Source organism: Vipera berus (genome assembly GCF_964194415.1).
Source record: "Vipera berus genome assembly, chromosome: 3".
In the NCBI taxonomy this organism is placed as follows: domain Eukaryota; kingdom Metazoa; phylum Chordata; class Lepidosauria; order Squamata; family Viperidae; genus Vipera; species Vipera berus.
The window spans coordinates 174634592-174650607 of record NC_138204.1 but is presented as its reverse complement, the minus strand read 5'-3'; the positions used below and the strand labels follow the sequence as shown (position 1 = coordinate 174650607).

The following is a 16016-nucleotide window of genomic DNA, read 5'->3' as shown; positions in this document are numbered from 1 at the left end:
AGACAACTAAAGTCCTGATCCTTTTTTGTGTTCAACAGTCATAGGTGTAGTGCTGTGATTGGAGAGTTGTGACCATTATCTTAATTTCTTTGCCAGTCCCCTCCCGCAGCAGATCCCGCTAGATCCAATCAAAATGATGTTGTTCATGTATTGCATAAACAGCTCACTGCTCTTTTCTGCAGTGGAAATGTGAAGATATTGAAGAAAGATGGGTCCCAAATGTTCATAGCACATCATTTCAGATTTATAATTATTACATCCACTGCAACCAACCTCCAAAGATGGGGGACAATAAACCCAACTTTCACTTCTGGATTTTTTTATGTTAAGAAATAAAGAGAAATGAAGATGGAATTAGAAGAAGATCGTATCCAGATGCCATCATTACATTTTGTGGTGAAGATAGGACAGTTGTACTGTGTATCTTCACTTAAATGTCATGGATCCTTATTTATCCCCAAATGAAGTGCTTATGCATTCTATTACGAATATGTCATACAACACATTGTCTAGGCTTGGAAGGAACTTTGGAGGTCTTCTAGTCCAAGTCCTTGCCTAGTTCAAGAATCTTCATACCATTCCAGAAAAAACAAATATCCAATTTAAAAAAAACAAGTAATAGAGCACCTACAACTTCAGAAGGTGGGCTGTTCCACTGTTTAAAAGCTCTCATGGTCAGATAGACCCTATGTCTTCTATATGTGATTTTTTTCCCCGCCTAAGTGCAGAACCTTCTATTTCTCATAATTGAAGAACATTTTGTTGACTGGAGCCCAATGTTCAAGTGTATCAAGTTCCTTTTGAACATTAAGCCAATCTTTTGGGGGTTTAGCAGTCAAATGTATTACTAAATCTAAGTACACAAAATCCACAGCATTTCCTAGGTCCACCACTCACCAGATATTTTCATTCTTATATATTCCATTATCTACACTGAGGTGTCCTTAGAAGCACATAGCTGATAAATTCCCATACCTGTCAACTGTATTCCAAAATCTGATGATGGAAGGAAAATAAACTCTAAGAATCTTTGGTCTGAAGTGGCTCAATCCATAACCTATGTTTGCCCTAGAAAAAACATTTGCAAATATGACTCTCCTTATTAATTTTCATGAAAATTTTAAAAAAACAAAATACATATAACCAAGTTATAGAGTTATTTAGATTTTTCAGATTAATGATTGGTATATTCATTCATAATTCATAATATCTGGTGGACAAAATTGCTCAGATTCGGGCTGGTCTGGACTCTGACTGGGCAGTATCTGATGAGAGGAAAACGATGAATTTGGCCGAGAACATTTGGGAAGAGTTTGATCCTGTGACTCCGGATGAAGTGGACAAGATCATGGGGAAACTAAGTGCCGCCACATGTTTGTTGGACCCATGTCCCTCCTGGCTAGTCTATGCATCTCGGGAGGTTACACGAGGCTGGCTCCTAGCAGTTATCAATGCCTCACTGAGTGAAGGGTACTTCCCTGCCGCCTTGAAAGAGGCGGTGGTAAGGCCCCTCCTTAAGAAACCTGCATTGGATCCAGCTATTTTAAACAACTTCCGTCCTGTCTCCAACCTTCGCTTTCTTGAGAAGGTCGTTGAGAGTGTGGTGGCACGACAGCTCCCTTTGATCCTGGAGGAAGCTGAGTATCTGGATCCGTACCAATCGGGTTTCAGACCCGGGTATAGCACGGAGACGGCATTGGTCGCACTGGTGAATGATCTCTGGCGGGCCCGAGATAGAGGTTATTCCTCTGTCCTGGTCCTATTAGATCTCTCAGCGGCTTTTGATACCATCTTACTGCGTCGTCTTGAGGGGTTGGGAGTGGGAGGCACCGTTCTGCGGTGGTTCTCCTCCTACCTCTCGGACCGTTCGCAGACGGTGTTAGCAGGGGGGCAGAGGTCAAGCCCTAGGCCCCTTAGCTGTGGAGTGCCTCAGGGATCGGTGCTCTCACCCCTCCTGTTCAACATCTATATGAAGCCGCTGGGAGAGATCATCCATGGCTTCGGGGTGAAATATCATCAATAAGTTGATGATACCCAGCTATTCATCTCCACCCCGAACCAACCCAGTGATGCCCTCGATGTGATGTCCCGTTGCCTGGAAGCGGTACAGATTTGGATGGGGAAAAACAGGCTTCGACTCAACCCGGCCAAGACTGAGTGGCTCTCCATACCGTCATCTCGTTTAGTCCAAGAGTTTCCATCTTTGGCTATAGGAGGAGAGATGTTACCTCCCATTGATAGAGCACGCAATCTGGGCGTCCTCCTAGATTCACAACTCAGTTTTGAAGATCATATTGGAGTCGTGGCTAGGGGGGCATTTGCCCAGATTCGCCTAATATACCAATTACGCCCCTTTCTGGACCGAGATGCCCTACGTACAGTCACCCACGCACTCGTTACCTCCCGTATAGACTACTGTAATGCTCTCTACATGGGGCTGCCCTTGAAGACCACCCGGAGGCTTCAGCTGGTGCAGAGTGCAGCTGCACGGGTAGTGATGGGAGCACCCCAATACTCCCATATTACACCCCTCCTGCGTGAGCTGCATTGGCTACCGGTTGTCCTCCGGGTGAGATTTAAGGTGCTGGTACTTACCTTTAAAGCCCTACATGGCTTAGGCCCAGGATACTTGCAGGACCATCTGCTGCCGGGAACGAATTCCCATCGCCCAGTACGCTCACACAGAGAAGGCCTCCTCAGGGTACCGTCAGCTAGGCAATGTCGGCTGGCGACCCCCAGGGGGAGGGCCTTCTCTGTGGGAGCACCAGTCCTATGGAATCAGCTCCCCCCTGAGCTTCGGATGGCCCAAAATCTCCAATCCTTTCGCCGCAGCCTCAAAACACTCCTATTCCACCAGGCTGACCTGGACTGACAGGCATTTTAATTATATTTACAATTTTTAATTTATTTTTAGTTTTTAATTTTAATTTATTGCACAGATGATTTTAATTTTATTTTTATCTTAATCTCTGTACTTATTATATGTTTTGTTGTTAGCCGCCCTGAGTCGTTCGGGAGATAGGGCGGGATATAAATCCAATTAATAAATAAATAAATAATTTAGAAGTGGAATTTACAGTAAAAGTTGCAGCATAACATACTTTTCTTCAGTCGCTTGGATTTTTTCCATTCTATTCCTTCCTTGCCCACTTATTTCTGAATTTGTCTCCATTAAATATGATAAATGTTTATTAGGTTACGCCACATTCTGTTGGTGTTTGTCAGAAAATTTATACTATACTTAGATTAGTAAAACCTAGCTGTTTTTCATTAGAATGAGCTCCACTTGTGTATGTGTATCTTCTCTTATTCAACATACTGAATGAGAAAATTAGGTCCCTGATATTCTACCTTTTATGTAAATTCATGCAGTAGAATCTGTTTAATTAATGCAGCAACACTTTATTTTTCTACTAGTATGTAGTTTGAAAAGCAAAAAATTATTTACCCCAAATGAATCATAGGACCTTCTGGTCCACAGAAGAGTCCAGATGCCACAGCTAGAACACAAGAGCCAAATGTTCCTGCAAAAGTCCTAATATTAAAAATTTGCTGAATAGAAGCTCCATTCAGAAAACCAATGACTTCAGGTAATCCACTTGGGGCACCTGTTGGACAAAAGAACTACAAAAAAGGGAGAATATTACTGTAGTTATCATATTCATAGTTAAATCTAAGTTTTTATTGCTTAATCAGAGGTTTACTTGTTTATTTAATCATAATGCTTGATCCCAAAGAATCCTTAACACTGTTCTGTCAGAAATAAACTAATTGGTGGATTGCATGGGTTTGGGAAGCAGAGAAGAGTTCTACCAGATCCCCCCCCCTCTGTCTCTCTCTCTCTCTCTCTCTCTCTCTCTCTCTCTCTCTGTGTGTGTGTGTGTGTGTGTGTGTGTGTGTGTGTGTGTAAATTCTAAAGTAGAATTTTGGTAAAATCATAGAAACTTTAGAAACTGGCTGAGTGCTAGAAACAAGTAACATCCCAAATCACGTTTTCACATAAAATGATACTGTTTTGATCTCATGATCAGGCAGATTTTTTGCAGCCCATATATAATAGCCCTAGTCAGCTGTTTAAAAATAGGGCATTGCCATCATAATGATTATATTTAAAATGTGCTTTCTAAAGTATGGTAACATAAATAGTGAGTTGTCAGTCATTTTTTTCACTACAAGGGAATATTTCCCATCTTTCAGACATTGTTTCAAATTGTTAAGATATTTAACACTTACCACAACTAATCCTGATGATAAAATGATCATCACAAGTCCAATTCCCAATATGTAAATCCAGGTCATGTGAAAGTTGCCTTTCTGTCCATTTTACAAATACACAGTAAGCGATAGAGGAATGTTATAACTCTTATCACATTAATTTGCTGTACATATTCTGTTAATGCATTGTATGACCTCCTAAGATTTTTCTAATCTACCTACTGTTTGTAATCTACATACTGTCTTTATCATATGAAAAGAATCTCACAATGGATCAGAGGAATGGAAACTGGTATATTTTAGCCTGAGGAAAATATACGTTGGAGGTCTGATTTCGGCATGAATCCCAATTAAAGAATATGCTCCTGTACAAAAGTAGAAGAATTCTGAGTAATTAAGTAACAGGACATCCCATTAAAAATGCTCTACTTTAAAATGAATATTGTTTTATTTGGCACAGAATGTACGTTTACTCCAGCTATCAATAACAACAGACATTCATGTACTTGAACTAAAACTTTGATTTATTAAGAAGTATATGAAGACAGAAAGTCTTCACTTTTGTGTAAACTATGTTTTATCCAGAGTTGTTCCAATAGTGGTATGGGCAGTCTATAAATGAAATAAATAAATAAATTTTAAAATGTGGTGAAGTCTGAAGGGAGGGAGGAAAGGATAGAGAAAGGAAATTGGCTTATTGCTTAAGAGATTCATTAACTAACAAAAGGACAGGAAAACTAAACATAGGAATAGTGCATGAAGGCCCTTATTAGTGGCTTGTCATTGGCTCTAGTGGTTAAATAGGCTTGTAGGTACAAAGAGATGGTTCAGTCTCAAACAATATGAATACAAAGGAATATATAAGCATTCTTCTGGTATCTTAAAAAGTACCACACAAAAGAAATCATAACCTGTATTTTATCTTCTCAGAATACAAAAACAGGGAATGGTTTTAATTTTCAGAAAGAGGGCTTCAGAAAAAAACAATAATAATGAAAAAAAAACAATAATAATGAAGCATATCAACAGTATTACCAATCACTCTTCCTTTTGCTGGAGATATCAGATAACAGAGTTTTTAATTTGTAGTCCTGCACTGACCAGACTCTGCTTGAAAGGTTCAGTCAACAAACAGTAGTATTGTGCTCATGAACATCTATCATAATGTTTACTGTATGCGCTGAACTCTTGACTTTCATCATTCACTTTCAGATGTATTTCTGTTCATAATCAAATCCACATGACAATAGTGAACAGCTACCTCAAAACAGAGGTACAGTTGCTGATGTCAACAGCTTATATGTTGAGGCTAAGCATATGTTTATTTGTATAACATTCACTGCATTTTTGCCAACGTCTATTGCTATTTTTTATCATTTAATAAAATATGAAGAATTCCTCTCCTCCACTCAAATGACATATAGCAGTCCCTGTTTCATCTAGTAAGCCATCTTATTAGCCCTATAACAAAAATATAATGAAGCAGTGGATTTATTTGCACTCACACAAGCAGAAAGCCATCTTAGGTATTTATGTATTTAGACTTACACATTTATTTTTAAATAAATGCATACTAAATTGGCTACATAGCTTAAACTAAAAATAGTAGGTTCTGAATGTTATACATATTATTGCATATGTTTAATATATAGTTTATTTACTTTAATGTTGAAAAGATACTGACTTAATAATTTGTCCAGTTCCTACAATAATAATCATTGCATTCCTGACTTTGCAAATGATCTTGTAATTCAACTACATCTATAATTATCATTCCAACTAAACAAATGTTTCTACTGCCAACTTTATACTAATATCCAACTGATTTGATACAGGCTGGGTTACATTGAGACCAGACCTTTGGTATCCATTCTGACATAAATTGCATTGATTTGAGTATAATTGTGACTATCACCATCCATCTCATTGATCATTAGTGAGTACTTTATAAAATCGTCATCACAGAAGCCCATATAACATATTTTCTGCTTTACATCTTTGGCAAAATATTGTTCCATCTTCCAACTTTTGTTTTGCTTTTGTTTGTGTTGGATTGGCTGAAATCAAGATGTCTGGAGTGCCCATCACAAGTAAATTGACCCCCATGCTTTTGCAAAAATGTCGTGATACTGAGGTTAGATTCACTTGTGGCTAACCATCAACGATGCCTCAAAGATGAAATAGTTCAGCAAGCTACCACAAATTTCCTGCTGTAGCCTCAGGCCAGATCTTTTGACTGTAAATTGCAAACATGTGGTACTCTGTAATAATTCAGGAAGACCAGATACATAGACCTGAATCTACCACTTCACAAATTTAAGTGGTATTTACCTCAGTCTTGGAAACATTTCCATAATCTTCTCAGGTTTCCTTACATATGACTAGTAGAATCAGGGTTTTAACAGAATCCTGATAACGCAAAACACACACAAAAAACTTGTGGACTAAAATCTGCTCTACGTCTTTGGTGCCAAAAAAGCCATTCTTTACAATCTCTTAGCATTAACAATTATTCACAGCCCAAGTCTAAAAAACCCTTCCTTGGTAGATGCTTTATTGCTACATTGTGTATCATATTTTGATATTTATATTGAGTGATATCTTTGCATGCATCCTGTGTTTTGGATGCAAGTAATCTGATCCCTGTGACCATCCCTGTCTGCACTCCTGATGCTCTACTAATACCCATGATTTTTTTTATTTGTCTTTGATCAGAAGTTTGCTAATCACCATGTCTATCTTGATCCAGAATATTAGTGGATTCAATATAAGGCCCAAAGACAGGCCCCAGAATTAAGAACAGCACTTCCTATATTAACAGTAGAGGTCAGCAGTCAGCTTTGAAATGCTCCTAGACATTTTCCCCTACAAAATAAAGGAAGGTATTGAGACCCAGGTTTTTTTTAGTGATTAAGGCACCAGACTAGTAATCAGAAGATTGTGACTTCTAGTCTCACCTTAAGCATGAAAAATGGCTGTGCAACTTTGGACCAGTTGCTCTTTCTCAAACCTACAATGTCAGGCTCAGTTGACATGATGGTCAATCAATTCCAACTGCAACCAATGGATCAATACTCAGTTAATCAAAGTGGGGGAAGCTGACCCTGCATTTCTGAAAAAACATTAGGAAGAAAAGAAAGGAAGGTATTGACCATATTGTCATTGAGTGTTTAGTGGTAGAAAACTAAGAATGAATTGTGATGACTTTAAACTGCAAAAGATGGAAGCAAAGAATCTGAGACCAAACAGGACCATGATAAAAACTCAATGTAGGTGTCTTTACATCCAAGAAGAAATGAGTAACATTTAAAAGCAAAGAGAGTTAGAAGAGTTGCATATTTATTTGTTGGTTTGTTAAATTTATGGGCCATCCAACATCCAGCAGTTCTGGGCAGTTTGAAATGTACTTTTGAAATGCACTGTTTTAAACATCCTTTTTATGCTGGAGTTCCAGAATGACAAGATATTAAAATGCCATTGACAATACTTTTATATCTCAGCTATATTTCACAGACTATTTATATTCAGAGTTTCCATTTATCAACGTAAAAGCAGATGTTTACTTGTACTACACACCTGATTTTTTAAAGGTTCTTCTGCATTATTGGCAATAAATCAATGCTTGTGTATTCACTGAATGTCGCAGTTCTTACACAGAAAGTATAGCTTTCTCAGTGTTTTCAAAATCTGATTTTTCAGGACAAATTTTAAGAGTAGGTAGTACAGCATCAGAGAATATGGTAAACAGCAATAAATGCCTTGTTGTTCATGTAGTTTTAGACATCAGCTATTACTTCTAAAGTTATCCTACCCAAAAAGAAGACATGTGCTCTATTTTGCACTTTTAAAATCTCAGAGTTCAAAAGTTTGGATCAAACAACAAAATGTGTGGAAAGCTACCAGAAGAACTATATCAGGGAAGTGAAAATAAAATGGAAAAGGAAGTGAGATAGGCATCACAAGTATATATTAATCCAATTTTATCTTCATAATCTGCCTTGTGGTATGGATAATATACTGCAGATTTCACTGAAACAAGCACATAATAAGAATGAATCACTAGAACTGTCTATTCCACAGGTCTGCAACCCGCGGCTCCGGAGCCACATGCGGCTCTTTCAGCCATCTCCTGCGGCTCCCAGTCCTCTGCCATGTGCAGTTCCCCCCCCCAAAAAAGTGGGACTAAAAAAGTTCAACCAATCAATTCAAATATGCAGGCTAGGTGCATATCTCGCCTTGTCTCCACTCTTCAGTCAAACCCTGTTCTGCACATGCGCGCATGTACGCACATGCGCACACATTTTTTGCGGCTCCGAGTTTTTCCTTTTGTGAGGGAACCGGTTCCGAGTGGCTCTTTCACTGTTTCAGGTTGCTGACCCCTGTTCTATTCTAATACTTTAGGGATGAAATACATACAAAATTGATAGAATAATACAAAAAAGAAGGCTTAGGTCCAAGGTCAGGCAATATTCTGGATACATTGAGGACCATGACTCCATCTTCCTTAAAGGACCTAGTCAGTCATGACCAGTGAGCATTTTGATTGGGAGTTAAGGGAGTTGTAGTTCAGGTTGGGCAAGGATATGATAAACTACTGAGAAAAGACTATTCTGCAAAGCCTGATACTTTATTGAAAAGTCAAAGGGGCTTGTCTCTGAAAACTCCATTCAACTATTGGATTCAGTGAGGTGATGCATTTTATAAGGAGGCAAGGTGAATAGAGCAACATGGTTGAAAGGTAATTTGTATGGAAATTGTAAGTGTGGCAGTTAAAAACTTGCAGGGTAATGGAAGAAAATATTGGTCATGTTTGCCCTCAGTCTCAGGGCACCAGTAGGACAAAAACAGTACCTTCTTCCTGCAGCTGAAGTAAGCCCTATCATGTTTTTGATTATGGCCAAATTCAATGGCACAAAGACAAATGCCTTTTGTTTCTTCTAGCTGCTGCTCTTATAGATATTGGTTAAAACTTTCATTTGCTTTCAACTTCATAGTGATGTTTTTAACTTCTGCCAGGTTAAAATAAAGACCAGATGTGCTGAACCTACTTATTCATCAGGCTTCCTCTGCTGACAACTGTGTCCTTGTTGTCAACACATTCAATATTATGCAGATTTCTTATAGGCTGCTCTACTTCAAGCATTCATCACTTCCCTTTGATCTGACTTTCAATATAAACAAAAGAAAACCTGAAACGGAAGAATGCTACTATATATAGGCAGCAACAGGTCTCCAAGGCTATCTGACATTTTTCAATCAGGTAATATTTTTCCCCCAAAATAGACAAAAAAAGCATCATTTGCTTTATTAGATTCAATGAACAAGCTTTAAGAAAACTGGGAAGAATTACTAAATAGGGCCTGGTATGTTGCATAGGGTTGGTTTTAATCACTGTAGGGAAGAAAGAACTCCAGCTGGATAATTGGGCCTAAGCTCTTCTATTCATCTTAGCAGGTTTCTAAGGCATATTAGGTGCCATTGACCCACTCTGTGGGATAGGGGGAAGGTGTCAAAAAAATGGTGAATGCATGATCAAAGCTCCAACTCTCTTTTCACCACATAATTATATCTATTTTAACTTTCTTAGTACCCCCCTTACAGAACCTCTGCCCCCATATTAGCTTATTTTCCCAATACATTTTGTGTGTGTACATGTGTGTCACTTCATTACCTTTTGTCTATGGAGATTCTCAGTCATCCAGGTCACGGTTAACTATGACCTGGATGACTGAGAATCTCCACAGACATCCATTACCTTTTGCTTGCCATCTAGTGTTATCCAGATTTATATGGCCCAGATATAGTTGCATGCAAACCTTTGACAATGATTCATATGGCTGCTTCTAAAACTGTCCCTGCCTGGTTGACTCAAATGGGCATATGTGCATATGCAGACAACAAAAGTCAGAAACAAACAAGTCACCTTATGGATTTCAAATGCAAACATACAAACTATCATAACTAATTGTGGCTTATTTGGAAATCACAAGCTATTACCAAGCTTTCCACCAGAGACAAATTTCTTGTGTCTAATCACACGTGGCCAACAAAGTATTCTGTTCTATTCTAAACTGACATTTTATCACTAGTTGTCCTCACCTAGTATTAAGTAAACAGGAAAATGACCTCACTGTATTGCTATACAAGCAAAGTGGGACAAAGATCTTTTTATAAAAATGGGCAATCTTGTGAAGAGAAAGTATGAAGTATGCAGTGATTGGAACTATACATCTTACCAAGCCATGGTTTGCTTAAGCATGTTGATGGGGGAGTCATATTTGGATGGATTTACAAAACATGTAAAGCATAAACTTCATTTATGGGCTATAGTAGTTGGGGCAACATAATATGCTAAGCAAAATAAAGCAAACTTTATCTTGATGTCACCCAGCCTACAATTTAAAATCCCAAGGCAACTGAAATCAATACTTGAGCAGGGAGAAAGGTAATGAATGTAGCATAATCCTAATATCAGACAAGAACATTTCAGTTGAGTTTTGTAATAAAAGCTATATTGTATAATTTTCTTTTACCTGAAGATAGTCTTCCACCAGGCCCCATTTTAATCTGATGAGGTAATCAATTATTTGGTGAGTCAGGAAACCCAGAATTCCGATTGCTGTTCCAATGGTCCCCATCACCAACCATCGATCCCAATCCATTCTTTTAAAAAATGGGGAGGAAGAAGCAATTCCATATCAGTGGCAAAAAATATCATGGAGTTAATTAGTGGCTTTGGGCAAGAGCTCCATAAAAGTTAATTAGTTAATGCTTAGGATAATGGAATCTAGGTTTTAAAACTGATTCAGTGACTAATCCTGAGAAGCCAGAGATATGTAGGAAAACCTCCACTTAGAAAACAGTCTTTGTTTGATTCTACTCCTCTGTTTTATTCCCTTTTTGCAGCACAACAATCCTACAATCTAAATAATATGTGTGGCATATTGTAAGTCACTCTATTAACCCTGAGGAAATTTCAACTTCTTTATGAAAACAAATCAACAAAAGCAAACTGGTTTAAAATCATTATGTATTCTAATCAGAACTTTTGAGATGTACAACCATTTGTTGGGTAAAATTTAGCTTGTTTTGTTATATATTGTTTTATATATATACATTTGAACTAAATATACACTGATGCAATAGCTCATTCTTAATTGCTGAAATAACAGCCTCATTTTCACCATCATCCCCAGTTCAGAAACATTTCAAGAATCTTAGCAAGTTCAGTCCCAGTTTTCTTTAAGGAACAAGAATAGAAGTCCATCAGTCTCCCGATACTCCCATGTTACACCTTTGCTCCGTGAGCTGCATTGGCTTCCAGTTGTCTTCCGGGTGAGATTCAAGATGCTGGTAATAACCTTTAAAGCCCTACATGGCATGGGTCCGGAGTACCTTAGGGAGCACCTGCAGCCGGCATCAACTTCCCTCTGCCCAGTGTGCTCCCACAGAGAGGGCCTCCTCAGGGTGCCACTGGTCAGAGAATGCCGTCTGGTGACCCCCCCCAGGGGGAGGGCCTTCTCTGTGGGTGCGCCGGATCTGTGGAACCGCTTACTGGTTGAGCTCCGGATGGCGCCCGACCTTCGCTCCTTCCGACGTGATCTAAAGACCTATTTGTTTGAACAAGCTGGCCTGGTCTGATGGGTTTGGGTTTTATTATTGCTTTTAATGTATTGTAATTTATTGTTGTATTGCATTGGGCATTATGTTTAATCTTTTCTTAATTTTTGTATCTTTGTATTTTAGTATTTATTGCCCTGTTCACCGCCCTGAGTCCTTCGGGAGAAGGGCGGTATACAAATAAAATTATTATTATTATTATTATTATTATTATTATTATTATTATTATTATTATTATTATTATTATTATTATTATTATTATTATTATTATCAGCACCTTTGGGCAAAGAATATATCTTTCCTTACAATGCTGTTTTAAGTGTTTTAAACTGCAGTTCTTCAATAAAACCCGCAAAGAATTATTGTAGATAAGTTTCAAAACACAGTTCTTTCTATTGTTTTACCACACTCCTACTTTAAAATTGCAGGTACTATTATTGTTATTCTGTGAATTACTTGACTACCTTTAGCAGGAAAAATGACATAGAAATAAGCATTTTCCTAAAATGTGGCCACAACACAAAATGGCATTTAAAACTTTCCTCATCCCTACTTATAGCACTTGCTCCCTTATTTTAATTGTTAGGAATATTGCTTGGTTCTTCTAATGAAAGAGTATGGATTTCTCAAGTATGGATGTGATTATTTTTTCCCCCTAATATGATTTGTCTTCCCATCTTTTACTTTATTCAGGAGCTCATCTAGTCTGATCTGCATGCACTTTTCACTGTTATCAACAGATGGCGCTGGAGTACTTTATAATACTTGTGCAGAGAAAAAGATATAATGGGAGGTATTTTCAAACTAGGAAAGGTTTAGTGTCTCAAGTGAGATAAGATTCCTCCGATGCTATCTTCTGTTTGCTTGTGGGAAATAATTGATCCTGTAGTTTCCCCCATATATATTCTCTATAGCTAGTCTTCAACTTACAACCACAATTGGGACCAGAATTTCTGTCATAAGTCATTGTAGCTGTAAGTCATCAAGATTTGATGATACCATTTACAGTGTATTAAGCAAATCACTGTGGTCATTAGGCAAATCATCTGGTCATTAAGTGAACCCAGCTTCCCCAGTGAGTGTTTTTTAATTGGGAACAAAGATTCCAAATCATGTGACCCCAGTTGTGATCTGGTTGCCAAGTGCCAAAATTGCAATCATATGACTGCAAGAGTGATATAATGGTCATAAATGCAAATACAGGTCACAACTCACTTTTTTCTGAGACTTCTGTAACTTTGAATCATGGTTCAACAGTTCATTAAATTGTTAAACTTGGGTCGTTTTAATTCTAGCACAACACTTTAATCTCTATAGCACATTTGAATGTTCATTTGCAAGGTATTCACTAGATTAGAGGTCTTAGTTTGCATAGAATAGTGTAAGCATATTTGGGCTTTGTGTTTGTAATTAAAGGGCAACAATGTGCCAGAAAATGGCTCATTATGTTCAGATTCTTAGCAAAAAATAATGCCTATGGCATGAATATGACTAAGATACTTAATTCTACCCTTCTCTTACTAAAACCATTATTTGAAAGCATCAGCTGACCAAACCATGCTTGATGGCAACAATCAAAGTGTATGAGCTACAATGGCATCACACTTGCGATGTAATAGGAGTGTGTACAAAAAGAACCATGAAAGAGAAAAAAAGTATTCTTTTTACAAAACTAAGAGAAAATAGAAAGCTACCAAAAAATTAACAATGGCCTGATCCTGTTTAGTGAAGGTATAGGTTTAATTATGAATAAGTGGTTAAATATGTCAAAAATATTAATTGGTATTAAATACTGTAAGCTGGGTACACTTACAAAAGTAGGGATGCATAGATTGGCAATGTTTATGATAGCTTTAGAAAAGAGTAAGAGAAGCTCCAGATTGCAGCAGCCCTCATGTTCAACTTGGTATATCCATATTGCATATCTGCAAGACTGTATGGAGAATACAGTCTTGCAGATATGCAATATGGATATATCTATCTATCCAGTGAGATCCAGTAGGTGAGAACCCAATCCCTAAGAAATCTTATCAGAAACATTTAGGGTAACCTTCATGGTAGGAGTTCCTATCCTATGGAATATCTCATCCAGAAGACAATAAAATCCTGGCTCTTCTGGATAGCCTTGAGAATAGCTGCATGGCTCCTGATGTTGTTATGCCAGAAAATTGTGCATTATTATGTTCTTACTTATATTATAATTTAACCTAGCTACTGTTCAGATTTGGTTTGGACTGGAGTGGTATATAAAATCTAGAAAATAAATCTTACTGGCTGACAATTAGATTCACTGAAGCTCAATGCATCTGGAGAGGACCAGACTGAGAAAGCCAATATGTATATTCAGAAAACTAGCTCTAATTGTTGTGGGGAAAATTGACTATATAATACAGGGGTGTCAAACTTGCCATGTCATGTGACGTGTCGCGACGTATTGCAACTTTTTCCCTATTGCCGGAGCTGGGGTGGGCGCGATTTCGGCCTGATGCATCCAGCCCATGGGCAGGCAAGTTGACAGCCCTGGTATTTATTTTATTTTTTTATTTTAATCCCATTTATATCCCACCCTTCTCCGAAGACTCAGAGCGGCTTACAATCTAAGCACAAATCAAATGTGCTTAGCAATAGCCTTCATTCTATGTATATGCCTGCTTATTAGGGCTTTCGCCCCCCCCCCAAGCGGCATAATTACAAAGTCAGCTTATTGCCCCCAACAATCTGGGTCCTCATTTTACCTACCTCGGAAGGATGGAAGGCTGAGTCAACCTTGAGCCTGGTGGGATGCGAACCTGCAATAATTGCAGGCAGCTGATGTTACTTAAGGAGGCATTAGCCCACTGCTCCACCAAGGCTTTAATATAATGTCTTTTCAAGAGAAGCAAACTCAAATTTAATCAAAAATCTCACCAGTGTACTCTAAATAATCTGTTTTACCTGCTGAATTGTTAATGAAAATTACACATATCAAAGAAATAGATATTCTAGATTTGCTGTCATTAATTTCTAGATTAATTTTGCTGGAAACATTAGAAATATTTCATGAACTGAATGATCTGACTCACATAAATTATTTATGAAGGATAGGTCTTATGCTGCCATATTTGACCATTTCCCCTTGATTAGTATTAGCAAGGTGAATAGGTGCATTACAAAAAAAAGTGTTTCACTTCTCTGTGGGAGCGCCAGCCCTATGGAACCAGCTCCCCTTTGAGCTTCGGATGGCCCCAGATCTCCAGTCCTTTCGCCGCGGCCTCAAAACACTCCTTTTCCACCTGGCTGTCTTGGACTGACAGGGATTTTAATTATGTTTTTAATTTTTAACTGTAATTTTAACTTATTTTAATTTTAATTTATTCTACAGGGGCCATTAATTTAATTTTCTTTTAACTTCTGTATTATTGTATGTTATTGTTGTTAGCCGCCCTGAGTCCTTCGGGAGATAGGGTGGCATATAAGTCCCAATAATAAATAAATAAATAAATAAATAAGATTATATACCTAAATGTACAATAATCCTGATTTAACTGTGCAACCATGTCAATAGACTCAAGAATGAAGCCTACTATTTTTCTGGAATTTACTCCCTGACTTATAGCCCAGTTAGTTCCTCAGGTTCATCAGATGTGCTCAATTAATTCCCATAATCACTTAGGAATTTATCTGGTAACCATTATAACTGAGTAATTTTAGAAACATGATACACATCTGGATGACATCAAGCTGGACACAGCTGCCATAAGTATATTAATTCACAATATTAAAATCTACATATTTCATTTTGATAAATTTCTGAACAAGAGAAACTTTGTTAGCTTACTTATTGCATCAAATTTAGAATTCCTTCATCCCAAAATCATGTATTAATATACCACTTATTGGCACTTTGTCATTGTCTCCATAAAAGGCATTTTCAAACACGTGAACATACTACACATCTATGATGGCAGTTGGGACTGGCAACTCCATCAAGCAATGAGATCATGAAGTAAAATGTCACCTGAACGTGCTTGATTTAGAATGCCACTTCAATTCTAGTTGCAGTTGTTAACTGAATCACCATTAAATACGACATTGTGTGACCACAACTTGCAACTTCCTACCAGTTTCTCCATTGATTTTGCTTGTCAAAAGCTGACTGACTGTGGGATGTTGGAACTGTCATAAATGTCCAGCAGTTGCTA

At 37.8% G+C, this 16016-nt stretch overlaps 1 protein-coding gene across 1 annotated transcript in view; it reads right to left on the bottom strand.

Annotated features, from left to right (window-relative positions):
• Positions 1-16016, bottom strand: part of LOC308666299 (chloride channel protein C-like) — a 72035-nt gene that overhangs the window by 55217 nt on the left and 802 nt on the right. The window contains exons 2-5 of the mRNA XM_081324996.1: positions 10749-10878; positions 4234-4314; positions 3449-3624; positions 976-1068 (exon numbers count right to left, since the gene is read on the bottom strand). Coding sequence (XP_081181122.1) covers positions 976-1068; positions 3449-3624; positions 4234-4314; positions 10749-10877 — 479 coding nt within the window. The 5' untranslated portion in view covers position 10878. The remainder of the gene's footprint in view (positions 1-975; positions 1069-3448; positions 3625-4233; positions 4315-10748; positions 10879-16016) is intronic.